The sequence below is a fragment of the Salvia splendens genome, chromosome 4 (genome assembly GCF_004379255.2).
Source record: "Salvia splendens isolate huo1 chromosome 4, SspV2, whole genome shotgun sequence".
NCBI classification, from domain to species: domain Eukaryota; kingdom Viridiplantae; phylum Streptophyta; class Magnoliopsida; order Lamiales; family Lamiaceae; genus Salvia; species Salvia splendens.
The window spans coordinates 923498-938918 of NC_056035.1; the positions used below are offsets into that span (position 1 = coordinate 923498).

Consider the following 15421-nt stretch of genomic DNA (forward strand, 5'->3'; position numbering starts at 1 on the left):
TCTACTAATTAATGAGTATAAAATAATGAGATCTACTACATTGCACAATTTTTTTTCTCATTTTTTTTATAAAGTTAAATAATTTTTTAAAATCGGCAACGAATCATGTGTATATTTTTGCATTTAACTTGCGAGGAAATGTAGAGTGATAAAATATGAGTTTGTATAAGTTGATCACATTTTAGCGGGTGGAAATTTGAGTGTATCTTGTAATAATAACTTATTTACATGTAGTGAAAATTTTATGGGATTAATCTGGTGGCTTGAATAACAACTCCGTTTGATATCGTGTGTACACTACGAAAAGTAACGGTATTAGAAAAATGGGCCTATTTTTAAAGCCCACTATCCATTCTAAATAGGCCTATCGAAAGCCCACTACCTCTAGAAATGGGCCATATACCGCTCGCTTACACCAAGAAAAAAGGGGGAAAATTCAATCTCCGACTTAGCAATGGAGTCCGATCCTATGGAAGTAGCAAATCCTCCGTCGCCGTAAGCTTCCTAGATCAATTTTGCTCCGAATGTTTACCACCGGCGCATAATCGTTCAAAAAATTGTCCTATTGCAGGCCCACAAATGTGTACAAGGATCCAGATGATGGCCGCCAGCGCTTCTTGCTTGAGCTCGAATTTGTCCAGTGCCTTGCAAATCCTACCTATATACATTGTGCGCAACTCCTTCACTTCTTGCCAATTTTAGTTAGAACTGAATTTTTAGCTTGGGCGGTAAGGTAGTAGAAATGCACCGTCTGTAAAAAAAATTTAGGTTTAACGAGTTAACGATTGATGGTGGGGATTGGGTGCTCTAATTGTGAAGATTTGGTTTGGGTGGGGGGAATTCTGTGTGAAACTCTTAAGTTGTAACCGAATCATAACCGGTGGAGAATTGGTTGGGGTTGGTTTGGAAAGGTAGTTGATTGAAAGCTTAAATTTTGATGATTTTATGGGATTAGGTTGATGATTGGGTTGGGCTGCAGGTAGCCTTTGTTCGTCTGAATTTATGAGACAGTAGATATCTTGAATAAAGAATTTGACAATAGGGTATCTATTTGGTGCAAGTTCATATTCAGTTGGAGATTATGCTAAGAATTTGATCTGTTGAGGATCTTTTGTTATTCACACTTCTTATTGGTGCACAAAAGTTTTCATTGCCCTCACAAATGTGATATATTTTCCAGAAATATCTCAATTATATCATCATAATTCGTATCCCTGGCATCCTGGTGGCGCTTCGTTCTGTCATTGTGAACTTGTAGCCTTCATCTTGTATTTGATGTTGCTTTGCATTAGTTATTATCTGTTGCTTAATTGTTGTTATATCTAAGTTAAAAGGAATGAGTTGCTTTCACTACATGTGATATTATTATTGCCTACTTTGTTTGTTACAGTTATAGATGGATTCTGTTATTTGATTTTTGCCTTCACTCCGGTGCAGATTTAGCTCAAAACAGGTACTTTGAAGATGAGGCATTTATCGGATACCTGAAATATCTTCAATATTGGCAAAGGCCCGAGTACTTAAAGTTTATTATGTGAGTAGCTTTCCAAGTTCAATCACCACTCATACTATGCTCGTTCCGTTTTTGTGCGCAATACTCATTTCCGCTTCATAAGCATTAAGAAACATATATATTATCATCATACTTTAATTTGTTCTAATCTAAACAGTAGTTTCACTTACATATATTTTAGATACTTATTAGTGTTCTTGTCCCAGGTATCCCCATTGCCTCTTCTTTCTCGAGCTTCTGCAGAATGCCAACTTCAGAAATGCAATGGCACATCCTGCAAACAAGGTTTTGCATTATGGACTCTTGAATTTCTGTATCTTTTATTATGTATTTATGCTACACAACAAAAGAGGAAGCTGTTAGCAACCGATTGCCTTTCCGACTCTAACCATGATTCTGTGTTTGGTTGTAGGAGTTGGCACACAGACAACAGTTTTATTTCTGGAAGAACTACAGAAACAACCGGTTGAAGCACATTCAACCGAAGTCACTTCCAGCATCTTCCGTCAGTGTAGCCCCGGCTTCTACAGCCCCTCCGGCATTGCCACCGACTACCATCCCAGCTTCTGCTTCCAGCATCCCTCCGGCCCCTCCTCAGGCTCCATCGCCGATGCAGTATGGTTCCACTTTTGTCAAAAACGACCTGAGAAGTAGCGGGGTCGAGAAAAGGAAAAGGAAGTAACTTATTCTGTTTGGGGATATCAATAGTTAGACTGTAAACTCAAACATTCTTTAGGGATTAAAATGTAGTGTAAGAATCTGAATTTGAATCCAGACAGCGAAGTTCACATCAGCGGTTTTATATTCTTATTCGTTGCATTTTGCATTTACAGTTGGGATTGTTAAAAACGTATTTCGTGTGTATCATGTGCTTGCAAGTATTTTTCAGTAAAAAAATTTGACCGTAGGTATGTTAAAAAATATCGTTTATTCATTAAAAAAAATACAACCGTGAAAATCATCAACAATACACGTATTCAAACATATTTTTTGGCCATAAAATAATTAAGAACAAATCCATATTTTGTGAATTTCCAGACCATTGCCTGAATATAATTTACCCATTTTCTTAGTGAAGGATGGACCTGCCCAAGATGTTTTGATTGGTTCAGCCCACAACCAACGCTAAAGGAGCTCTATAGCAAGATGATGGGCTTTTGCCCAATTTCAAGCCCAAACAACATTATCTTGCATAATAGTCAATAATAATAATAATAATAATAATAATAATAATAATAATAATAATAATAATAATAATAATAATAATAAGGGATATTGGTCCTTAAAACCATGAACTTTACTCAAATTTTGGTATTTCCCATGAACTTTGAAATTAGTCTTAATAATAATAATAAGAGATATTGGTCCTTAAAAATCTTATTATACGTGGGCAATAGTAAAATGTTTATGATATTCTGGATTATTTTTTATGTTCGTGACAGGTAGGATAAAATGATGCGTATAAAATCACGTTGATTTAGTAGTGTCAAGTAGGATAAAATATGCACGAAAGTTGGTTGGTTATGGTGATTGACATGTCATGGGAAATAACAAACAAAATGTAAAGTTTGTGATTTTTTAGACAAATTTCAAAGTTCATCGGAAATACCAAAATTTGACCAAAGTTGATGGTTTTAAACACCAATATCCCTAATAATAATAATAATAATAATAATAATAATAATAATAATAATAATAATAATAATAATAATAATAATAATCATAATCATAATAATAATATATCAACACTCAAATATCAATATATCGTGTACTATAAGAGAATTGTCTTTAATTTCACACACGTTGCATTCAGATTCATTTAATTGATACATATTCCTAAATATTTGGCTACATGCTTCTTGCAACAACTTTAATCCAACGAAAGGGACTTAGCATCAAGGCATGCCATTGATTAAAAGTTTTATGTACAATATCCTGCATACCAAATTATTTCACTCATGGAAATTTATGCAAAACATTTAAAATTTAAAAATCAAAATAAATAATTTCGTCGTTACAAGGAAAATAAAACTGAAGACGTGGATATAAAAAATAAATATGAAATTGACTTTGTTTCCCATAATTTTCTCGCTTCACGACAATAAAATTTGACGGCTTTTTCTCCGCCCACGCCCACAATATACATATTCGCACAAAAAATAAACGTTTTTCTATTGTCATTTATTTATTTTATAATTGAAAAGTCTTTGTGATCTTGATGATAGAGACCTGCCTAAACATTAGTGGAAATCTTTTTCAGCTCTCTTTTTTTGTGGTTTAGCTTTCGTTTTTCATAATAATTGTTAAATGTGCCCATTTATGGGAAAACTAACGGTCTTAATCGGATAATTTAATTTAATAGTACTATTTTCCAAAGAGTTGTGGCTCTCGATCTTGACATGACATCATATGGATTATGGATTAATAAAAAAAATACAGTAGTAAATTTTTAAATAATAAAGTTTCGTCAAATTTTAATTAATCATATAATCTTTGAAAATGAAATATTAATATTAATTTACATTTTTTAATTGTCTCATCAATAATAAACTCTCGTCTTTTGGTAGATAGATACATTATGATTGTTTTTTTAAAAAATCACTAGTGATTTTCCATTTATCTTCATAATAGTTCAAACCTCAAACTTATTAATCATAGAAAAAGCGTCATATCAAATGAGTTGCATTTCATAGTCAGATAATGGTACATTGTCTATGTGTAAATGTACAAACCTACACATCCCTTTTAACATTTTAACATTTAGTATGCACCATGCATGCATGCATACAAGAATCAAAATAAAAGATTAATTAATGGAAAGCAAGCTTAGATAATGACACTGATATTTGTCGTAATATGACATTATTTTTCTCAATCAACGATGAAAACTACCCTTACTTTGGTACTTACCGACACCCCACCACCGCCGGCGCCACCACTCCTACAGCCGCGATGCACTCACAGCATATTCTCTTTCATAATTACTTTTTCACGATTTATATTTTCCAATTACCTACCATATAATAAAAATACCAAACACATCACAACACACATTTATGAATGAAGATAAAAGATCGATAATTTTAGGTGAATAAAATAACATAGCTTTCTAAGATCCACAAATATGTAATACTAATAGTCCAAAACATTTGCTTCATTTTCGAGAGGGACGTAACCAAAATCGTGGCAATTGAAATTTATTTCACTAGTCTCAATCAAAAATTTATCATTCCAACCATCATATATGGACCATTTTTCGATCGTACAATGTTCAATATTCGAGCATAAAAATGTGATGTGGTGATTAATTACACACGTATTAAACCACAAAAAACAGCAACGATGATTAATTAAGAAAAGAAACATGGTTCACATAACCACAAATCACAATTAGAAACAATACTAAGTGTGGAAGAGGCCAAAATTACCATTAGATCAACTCTTCTTTTTTCGCTTACGTTAAAAAGAAAAATGGCCTTTTGTCTGGCTATAATCTCAAATCAAATTGTACAAAATCTTCTTGGGATCAACAAAAAAGAAAATTCTCCACAAATCTTTTTCTTTATGCCTCTTTGCTTGCTACTAATCCAATTTTTATTAAAGCTATAATGTTTCTTTTTTCTCCCCACCTTTTTTTTCTACTATCTTGTCCATTTTGTACCTCACAAGTTTTGAATTGTTGGTCAAATACTCCATTCGTTCATGGTTTATTGATTCATTTTGTCATTGATTTAATTGTTCGCAAATCTATTGTCGTATTTTATTTTTAACAAGTACTCCATACTGGAGTATAAGTTCGTGGGCGGATGGAGTAATTTTTTGCATCATTTTTATCAGCAATTTTTATGGGCTTCTACCAAATATAAAACCCAAATACCATTATATCTTATACTAGAACGGAGTAAAATTTATCCACGACTACTACTATAATAATAATAATAATAATAGTATGTAATAAATATCATTATATCGAGTAATATGAGAATTAAAAACTTTAATTTCAGGATTCCTTAAACTGATAAGTACATCCTAAATATTTGGCTACATGCACCTTGTCACAAATTTGATCCAATGAAAGGAACTTAGCATCAAGGCATTTCGTTTATTAATTTTGTGTACAATATCTAATAAACAATCTTGAAAAATCCTGCAATACCAAATTATTTAACTTCTGGAAATTGATAATTACATTTTACATATTAAAAATTTATGATAAATAATTTCGTCGTTACTTGAAAAAAAATGAAAACATGGATATTGATGGGGTACGAACTAAACCCTAATGGCAAGCCCAATAACAGTGACGGCCCATCAGCCCAGAGCCCAAGAAAGAGTATCTGTTCGGCACCAAAGAGTTCGGCACGACCAAAGAGTTCGGACTCAGCCTACAGCTCGGTAAAAGCCGACCAGTCAAGCTCTCCTCTCAGATCGGCAAGAGCTGATCGGTAAAGTCCAGCAGTTCGGTCTCAGCATTCGACCGAACTAGGAGTTAGTGGACTCATGAAAGGCCTCCACGACCTCCGCTATACCCACGATCTATTTAGTGGTACGAAGCAGTTATTGAGCAGTTATTGCTCACCCACGATCTTGTTAGTGGGGCTGCATACCACGACCTTAGTTCAATGTATAAATAGAACTTAGATCAGATAGAAAAGGGTTAAGCTCTCTAGAGATAAAATCATATAGCAAGTCTGTGTTGTAAGCTGTAATCCCAGATCAAGCAATACAATCTTGCCCTCCATTCTTCCCGTGGACGTAGATTTACCTCAGTAAATCGAACCACGTAAATTCACCGTGTCGTAATTTATTTTTACGAGCATTCATCATCATCAATAATTCGCGGATTCATCACTGGCGCCGTCTGTGGGAAGCAGAGAACAAAATTTGTGATAAAGCGAATTTTTGATCCATTTTTTCCACCCAAAAAATGCATACCAGATCGCAGAATACCCGTATTCCAGCCCGTGAGAACCAGGAGGAAGCCAATCCATCCCATAGGTCGGGAAAACAGCCTAGGGATAAATCCACCACCAGTTCTCATGGCGAAGGAACAAGCCGCTCCAAAAATCGTCCCACTGAGTCTTCCCAGCAGCCCGATTTGAATGAGGCTGTCAAGCAGTTTTTGGCTGAAAAGCAGGAGGAATTCTTAACCTTCCTGCGAAAAAGCCAAAAGCAGCCGGAGACGAAAACGACGGATTCTCCTTCTCCCTCCGCACAAGAAAGTCACTACCGCAGTAGTGTCGCATCTCCCAGGAGAAAGAATCCTCAACCCCGACATATTCCTGTTCCTCCTCGGTACCGGAATCACAGGAGAACTCAATCTCCTCCATACCGACGAGATATCGGATTCGCCGTGTACGGAGCACTGAAGACTCCGTTCTCGGACGACATCACCCGAACTCCCCTACCACAGAACTACCGAACTCCGTCGATGACTTACGACGGGCTCGTGGACCCTCACGATTTCTTGGGGCGCTATCAATATAACATGGCGAACCAGGGTCTCAACGAGGTCCACATGTGCAAGCTGTTTCCCGAGCTGCTCATCGGGAACGCGAGAAGGTGGTTCGATAGCCTCCCCCAGGGCAGCATCAGATCTTACCGAGATCTAATGGATGCCTTCCACAGGAGGTTCTTTCAGAAAGCGGAAGCCCGAATCACTTCGGCTCAGCTGCTTTCCATTCGTCAAGGTCGCGACGAAAAAATCAGCGACTTTATGACAAGATTCCACAAGGAATGCCTGCAAGTAGACGATCTCAACGATCTGCTTGTCATCTCGGCATTCCAAAATGGAATCTTGCCCGGAGCTCTCTACAGGAAGCTCGTTGAGTGCGGTCCGCAGACAGCTCAGGAAATGTGGGACATTGCGGACCAGTACTCCCGGGCCGATGAGGCAGACCGTCGCAAACGGTCGTTAGACAGCTCATCGACCCGAGGAGACAGAAGGAAGCCCGATCATAGCGATCAGGGGCATCCTCGCCGGACTCCATTTGAAAGAATTCAAAGGGCTCCGGTGCAAGACAGATTGGGACCTCGTCTCAATCCCGAGAAGCCGCCCGCTCAGTTCGTACCGCTGAACAAGCCGAGAGCGGAAATTTTCGAACTGCACTCTGACCTGTTCGAAAAGCCAAAGCGGATGACGAAATCAGCCGCGCGCCGACCACAGGATAACTACTGCTCCTACCATCAAGACCACGGTCACGATACTGAGGAGTGCAGAAACTTGGCTGCAGGTATCGATGTTCTTGTGAAGGCAGGGACATTGAAAAAATACCGAAGTAAGCAGCCAAAGAAGAATAAAAAGCAGAGTGGTGCGAACTGCGCTCCTCAGGATCCGAAAAGGCAGCCGGATCCCGAAGACGATGACGAGCCGCAATATGATGGAGTAATCCAGACTATTGACGCGCTCCCTGCCGGGAAGACCAAGTCGTCCCTAAAGTCAGAACGCAGAGGCTCCAATCGAGAGGAGCCAACGCATAAAAGGCTGAAGCAGGACGAAGTGATTACGTTCTCGGCTGCTGATCCCGTCCCGGCCATCTCTCCTCACCAAGACGCCATTGTCATCCAAGCCGGAGTGGCAAACAAACTGATCCACAGGGTGTTTGTGGATACAGGAGCGTCGGTTAGCATTCTTTTTAAAGAGTGCTTCGACAAACTAGAAGTGGACCCAGCTCGGCTCAGTCCGGCTCCGCTTCCCCTGAAGAGCTTCACTCAGGAGGACACCCGCCCTGAAGGTATTATCAGCCTTCCGATCACGGTGGGGAAAGCGCCTACTAGCTCCAGTACGATGATTGAGTTTTTCGTGGTGAAAGCTCGGTCCCCGTACAACGTCATCCTGGGAAGAGACTGGCTCAACACAGTTCGGGCCGTTTGCTCCACCTATCACCTCACCATCAAGATCCCTACTAAAGGAGGGATAGCGGTCATCCGAGGTGACCAAAAGAGAGCAAAGGAATGTCTGCAAATTGCGCTTAGAAGTGCCGAGCAGTCAGATCGGCACCACCAAGCATAGCAATCACAGCAGCCGGAGTCAGAGGCGATGACCGAAGTCATACCGGAGCCGAACTCGATGACAGTTCAGCTGTACGAAGACGATCCATCCAGAACGGTTAAGATCGGTTTCGCGGGAACGCCCCTACTTCGGGAAAAAACCATCCAGCTCCTCAAGGAGTATAAAGACGTCTTTGCATGGTCTCCGTTGGACATGACCGGAGTGCCCCCCGAGGTAATCACTCATCGGTTAAATATTGATCCTTCAGTCCGGCCGATAAAACAGAAGCAAAGACTCTTTGCGGCAGAACGAAGTCAAGTCATCCATGACGAAGTCCGTCAATTATTGAAGGCGGATGTGTTATTCGAAGTGAAGTATCCTTCGTGGGTGGCCAATCCTGTCATGATCAAGAAAAAGGAAGGAGGATGGCGGATGTGCATAGATTTCACCGATCTAAATAAGCACTGTCCCAAAGATTGCTATCCCCTTCCGAACATAGATAAAAAAGTAGAAGCTTTGATAGGCTTTGAAATTTTTTGTTTTCTTGATCTGTACAAAGGATACCATCAAGTTTTAATGGATGAGATTGACGCTTCAAAAACGGCCTTCATTACTGATTTCGGCATTTTCGCTTATAAAAAGATGCCATTCGGTTTAAAGAATGCCGGAGCCACTTATCAAAGGATGGTAGACAAGCTTTTTCGGCACCTGATTGGAAAGGAGGTCGAAGTGTATGTTGACGATATAGTCGTCAAAAGCAAAAGCACTTCGGAGTACGAGCACAACCTCAAGTCCACTCTCAACGTGCTCAAGAAAGCCAACCTCAAACTTAATCCCCAAAAGTGTACCTTTTTGGTAGATTCGGGAAAGTTTCTGGGTTGTTGGGTTTCAAAGGACGGACTCAAGGCAAACCCCTCAAAAGTTCAAATCGTTCAGAACATGGCAATGCCGAAGTCCATACATGACGTGCAAAGGCTAACCGGATGTCTAGCCGCACTGAATCGATTCCTTTCCCAAGCAGCCGAAAAGCAACTGCCGTTCTTCAAGGTGTTGAAAAAGGCACCAAAGTTCGAGTGGGGAGCCGAGCAGAAAAAGGCCTTTGACGAGCTCAAAAGTTATCTAGCCGAGCTTCCTATTCTCTCTGCTCCAACCGAAGCCGAAGTAATATTCTTATACTTAGCGGCATCGGATCAAACCATCAGCGCGGTGCTTGTACGAGAAGAAGGCCTAAAGCAGCTTCCCATCTACTTTACAAGCCGAGCATTAAGAGGTCCAGAAACAAGGTATCAACCTCTGGAAAAAATTGCTCTGGCATTAGTAAATGCAGCAAGGAGACTGCGGCCATACTTCTATGCTCACAAGGTATGCGTCTTAACTGATCTGCCACTTCGGCAAGTGTTGACCAAACCAGAAGCATCAGGCAGAATCGCCAAGTGGGCTATAGAGTTGGGAGAGCACACAATTGAATACCTACCTCGGAAAGCCATCAAGGGACAAGCCTTGGCAGATTTTCTTGCAGAAGCAAAGTTCGATCAAGCAATTCCTGTTATTGCCGAACAGAAGAATTCTGCCAATGCCGAACTAGCACAGCCCTTGGAATCCGAAATAGAGCCGCCGGACTGCTGGAGCGGATTCGTAGATGGAGCTTCAAACAAGATGGGAAGTGGAGCTGGTATTTTACTTGTCGCTCCCGACGGACACGAGGTAACCTACTCACTTCGGTTCCTATTCCCCACTACTAATAATGAAGCCGAGTACGAAGCCCTCCTGGCCGGACTCCAGTTAGCGCAAAGTCTGCTCGTCAAATCTCTCAAAGTCCATTGTGATTCACAAGTCATAGTAAATCACATGTTGGGTACAAGTGAAGCCCGTGACGAGAGAATGAAGAAGTATTTGGACAAAGCGCAAAGCATCAGCCGAAGTTTCTCCTATTTTCGGATAATCCGTATTCCCAGAGCGGAAAATAGCCGAGCAGATACCTTAAGTAAGTTGGCCTCAGATCCGAGCTCAAAGGCGGAAGAATTAATGCATCGAAGCATTGATGAAGCCGAGGTACATTCAGTATCCAGCTCGCCGAACTGGATGACGCCGATCTTGCAGTATCTGGATCAAGGACAATTGCCTGAGGATAAGAGAGAAGCTCGGAAGATTACGTGCCGAGCACTTCGGTACGAACTTCATGAAGGAGTCCTCTTTAGAAAGTCTTACCTCCAGCCGTTATTGCGGTGCGTAGGACCAGAAGAGACGGACTACATCCTCAGAGAAGTTCATGAAGGATCGTGCGGTAGCCACATCGGAGCCAGAGCTTTAGCTAAAAAAGTTCTGAGATGGGGATATTATTGGCCAACCATGGTACAAGAGGCAGTGCAGCTCGTCAAGAAGTGTACGAAGTGCCAAATTCATGCAAATGTCCCAAGGATGCCGCAGACCGATCTATACACTATGCAAAGCCCTTGGCCTTTCATGCAATGGGGCATAGACATAGTGGGACCACTTCCTCAAGCTCCTCGGCAAATGAAATTCCTTATCGTTGCCGTGGACTACTTCACGAAGTGGGTGGAGGCTGAACCATTAGCTACGATAACGAGCTCAAAGGCATTGGACTTCGTCTGGAAGAACATAGTGTGCCGATTTGGCATACCCCACATCCTCATCTCGGATAATGGGACTCAGTTCACCGACAAGACGTTCAAGAATTGGTGCCAAGAGCTGAACATTCAACAGCGGTTCACTTCGGTCTCCCATCCCCAAGCAAACGGACAAACGGAAGTAACGAACCGGATTCTGGTGAAAGGGTTAAAAGCCCGGTTAGAACAAGCCAAAGGACAATGGGTAGAAAATCTCCCTCAAGTCCTGTGGTCCTACCGAACTACACCCAAAACCTCCAACGGTGAAACCCCGTATAGTCTGGTGTACGGCACTGAAGCCGTAATTCCGGTGGAGATCGGCGTACCCAGTCCCCGAACTCTAAATTTCTCCTCAGAAATGAATGACGACGGACTGAGAGCCGAACTAGATCTCGCCGAAGAAAGAAGAGAATTGGCGTGCATAAAAGCAGCCAAGTATAAGGAGCAAGTAGCCCGGTATTATAACCAAAGGGTGAAAAAGCTTCAATTTCAAGTGGGAGATCTCGTCTTGAGAAACAACGAAGTAAGCCGAGCAGAAAAGCTGGGCAAACTCGAACCCACATGGGAGGGTCCGTATCGGGTGTCAGAAGTCCTCGGCAAAGGGTCTTATAAATTGACTCACATGTCAGGAGAACAAGTACCCCGAACATGGCACGTCTCCAACCTCAAGAAGTTCCACTTGTAAGAGACAAAGTCCGGTCAGTCTGTCTTGTGTCTAGTTCGGTCATAGGGGTACATGTTTTTATTTGTTTGTTTTTACTTGTACCTTTTACTTGTCGTTTTATAAAAAGTTTAAAGTTTTTTTCTTTCGTCTTTTTCATTTTTTCCCTATGTGTTTTGTCTCTATGTGCTTGTCGTCTCTTACAAATGGTACCAAGGTATATCGTTCTTTAAAGACTGATCCCCTTTTTAGATCGATTATTAAAGACTATTGTGAGTCCAAGCTTCTAAGGAGGATATAAGACCACAATTCAGCTTAACAAGCAGTCCGTCTGAAACGAACTGCAATAAGCCAACGATTGTGAGTCCAAGCTTCCAAGGAGGATACAAGACCGCAATTCAGCTTAACAAGCACTTCGTCTGAAACGAACTGCAGTAAGCCAACGATTGTGGGTCCAAGCTTCTCAGGAAGATACGAGACCACAATTCGGCTTAAGAAATAAGCACTTCGTCTGAAACGAACTGCAATAAGGGAAAGTCCGATCCACGCGATAAACCTCGCCGAATTAGGACGACCAAGTTCGGTCAAAGAAGTTTACCTCATAAGACCGGGGACGACCACGTCTAGTCAAAGAGGTTTACTGCATAAGACCACTTCGGTTAACTGGGAAAGTCCGATCCACGCGATAAAACTCGCCGAATTAGGACAAGGGAAAGTTCGATCCCGGCGACAAAAATCGCCAAATTAGAACACAAACCAAGTCTGGTCAAAGATGTTTATTTCATCAGACCAAAGACGAGTCCGGTCAAAGATGTTTATTTCATCAGACCAAAGACGAGTCCGGTCAAAGATGTTTATTTCATCAGACCAAAGACGAGTCCGGTCAAAGATGTTTATTTCATCAGACCAAAGACGAGTCCGGTCAAAGAAGTTTACTTCATAAGACCAAGGACCAAGTTCGGTCAAAGAAGTTTACTTCATAAGACCGAGGACAAGTACGATGAAATTTTTTCGCTAAGCTGTAAATACAGTGTTAGAAGCGAAAACAAAATTTCATTTTTCAAATCTTGTTCGGCATACAACTCAGCTACCCTACAAAATGGCGTTACGCTATTACAAAGGACTATTCTACTGTCCAGGGTTGCTGAAGTTAAGCCACCTATCTGCAAAATCCTCTGGAAGCCGAGTTCGGTTGTTCCGAGCAGATGAAGAATAAGCAGGTCGACGAGATGCTATCCTCGACCCAACGCCTCTTCCCCGAGCCCGAGAAGTCCTAACACCTCGGCGATGAAGAGTCTCTGCAATAATCATCTGCTGATCTTGCTCGCTCATAGTCACAACTCCTCGGCGAATTTCAGTCCGTCCCTGTCTTGACGATTCCGGTTGCTCCTGAGCCCGTTCTCGTCTTGACGTTTCCGGCTGTTCCGGAGTTCGTTGTTGACTGGAAGTAGGATTTTGAACAAGGGAACCAGAGGCTTGATCTGGAGTGCGAGCATCTGTTGGCACGACATGCCGAAGGAATCTTTCTATGGAGGGGCGCCGAGAAAAAACAATGTCGTACCGAGAAGCCCAGCGCCGTAATGATTTCACAACTTGTTGGCAAGCCGAGCTCTCCAGCGCATTGTTCCTCCGGAGTACATGATATTCCTCCCACAGTTCGTCAACTCGACTCTGAACGTCTGATATGGTCAATCCCCCGCGCACACGGATGTAATCCTCGTACGCAGTCCTCTCAGCAACGGTCGTATTCAGCTCGGCCTCCAGATCCTTCTTATCGGACTCTAAGTCCTTATTATCGGCCTCCAGCTTCACTAAGCGAGCCAGAAGCTCGTCATTCTTCGTCTGATCGGCTATAGCTCTTTGCTCAGCTTCGTCTAAAGCCGAAGAGTACAGCCGTTTCCAGTGAAGTATCTCCATCTCCTTGAGTACAAAGCAGCTATATTAGTTCGGCAGCTGTACCGAGCAGATAGTAAAATACAACAGGAATAAAGGCGAGTACGAAAAGCTATACGAAGACAAGTGTAGAGAATTTTTCATCCACAGAGAAAATTTTTACACTAGGAGGGCTTCAAGGCCATTTTACAAGGAAGAAACTAGACTAAGAGAAGGGAGACGAAATCATACTCCACCAGCTTCGTCTCCGGCTCCTTGGTCTGGTTCAGCTTCTTTCTCCTGAGCTACTTCAGCCTCGGCCTCGCCTCCTGCCGGCCTCGCCTCCGCCTCCTGATCGGCTTCCTTCTCCGGATGCCCGGCCCGCTCGACTTCGGCCTCCAGCTCCAGCGGCTCGGCCTCACCCTCTCCGTTGTAAGTCGAAGCGGGTGAAACGGGTCCCACGGAGGCAAAGATAGCCTCCAGGTTCTCGTCCCGATCAGCTCGACAACTCCGGACTCGGTCTGCAGAAAGCAGGACCGAGGATGAAGCGAGCTCCTCAAGGAGCGGCAGATTCTGAAGCCGAGCTGCTATCTCTCGGCTGTACAGAGGCAGCACGACGTCGGCCCCCTGCTCGCCCTTATCGGCAATTAGCCTTACCAGGCTACCGACAAAGGCCGAGAACTGGCTGCTCAAAAAGAGTTTCTCCGTGTAAACACGGAGAGCCTCCCCTTGGGCAACCACGGCAGCAGCATCGCTCCGCTTCGTCTGCTCTCGCTGGATGACGAGCTGGTTTTTGGCAAACTGAGCTTCATCCTGGGCCGAAATCCTAGCAGCTCTGGCCTTCTCAAAGTTAGCCTCAGCCTGTTCGGCCCGATGACAAGCAGCCGCCAACTTCCTCTGCATCTCGGCATAGTCATTGGACGCTTTGGAGAGTTCGACGGCGACGAGCTTGGAGAGCATATCGTTCCTCTGAAAATGAATAAAGAAAAAAGTCAACAAAGGGGCCACAAAAATACAGGAAAAAAGCAAGGCCAGAAAATCAAGAAGAGAATTCACCTCGGCGAAGTCCGTGGGCCATAAAAACGGCTCACAGATATGTTCCGAAGGAGGCGCCAAGACCACGTCTTTCTCTGGCGCTCTCGGGGGCTTCTGGGCCTTCCCCCTCCCCTTTGCCGAAGTCGACTCCGGCTTCTTCGGATCCGAAGAGGTTTTTTGCCTTTTCGGAGTCCTCTCGGCATCAGACGCCGAGCTGATGGTTTTCGGCCTCTCCGGCTCCTTGGACTCCGAAGATTTGCGGCTAGCCTTACTCAGCATGTACACTGCCAAAAAGCAAGAAAGCAAAGTCAGATTTTCTTCGTTAAAGCAGTAAAGCATAAAGATAAAGAGAAATCCTCACCCTCGGCCTCTTCGTCCGAAGACGAGATGTCGAACACGACGTCGCCCTTGACGAGCTCAGACTCCGTGTATTGTTTCCTAACTATGGGAATCTTGTTGAGCTCGCCATCGAGCTCGTCCAACGGTTCAGGCCGAGGGTGACGGATAATGGACTCCGGCCCTCTCCAGGGAAAACTAGGAGCCGCGGTCCTATCATAGTAGAAGAAGCGATTTTGCCACTTCGGCCACTTCGTTTTACAAAAGGCTCTAAAGGGCTGTAAAGGGATCAAGTAAAACCAAGACCCCTTCCTCTTAAATTGAAAGAATTTAAGGATCGCCTTCAAAGACAAATCCCTTCCTAACCTACGGAGTTCGGCAGCGAA

The 15421-nt window shown here is 42.8% G+C and overlaps 1 protein-coding gene across 1 annotated transcript; it reads left to right on the forward strand.

Annotated features, from left to right (window-relative positions):
• The first annotated feature begins 385 nt into the window (after nt 1-385).
• On the forward strand, nt 386-2319 carry LOC121798517 (mediator of RNA polymerase II transcription subunit 31-like). The gene is made up of 5 exons (XM_042197562.1): nt 386-495; nt 572-669; nt 1438-1534; nt 1720-1798; nt 1926-2319. Exons 1-5 carry the CDS (start codon nt 455-457, stop codon nt 2193-2195), a joined length of 585 nt encoding a protein of 194 aa, XP_042053496.1. The 5' UTR covers nt 386-454; the 3' UTR covers nt 2196-2319.
• Nucleotides 2320-15421: the final 13102 nt, after the last annotated feature.

What these genes read in the sequence shown, in the direction of transcription:
- LOC121798517 (XM_042197562.1), top strand. Translation starts at nt 455, where the DNA reads ATGGAGTCCGATCCTATGGAAGTAGCAAATCCTCCGTCGCC. An exon ending in GAGTACTTAAAGTTTATTAT is followed by an intron (nt 1,535 to 1,719) that starts GTGAGTAGCTTT and finishes TTCTTGTCCCAG; the next exon opens with GTATCCCCATTGCCTCTTCT. An exon ending in TGGCACATCCTGCAAACAAG is followed by an intron (nt 1,799 to 1,925) that starts GTTTTGCATTAT and finishes GTTTGGTTGTAG; the next exon opens with GAGTTGGCACACAGACAACA.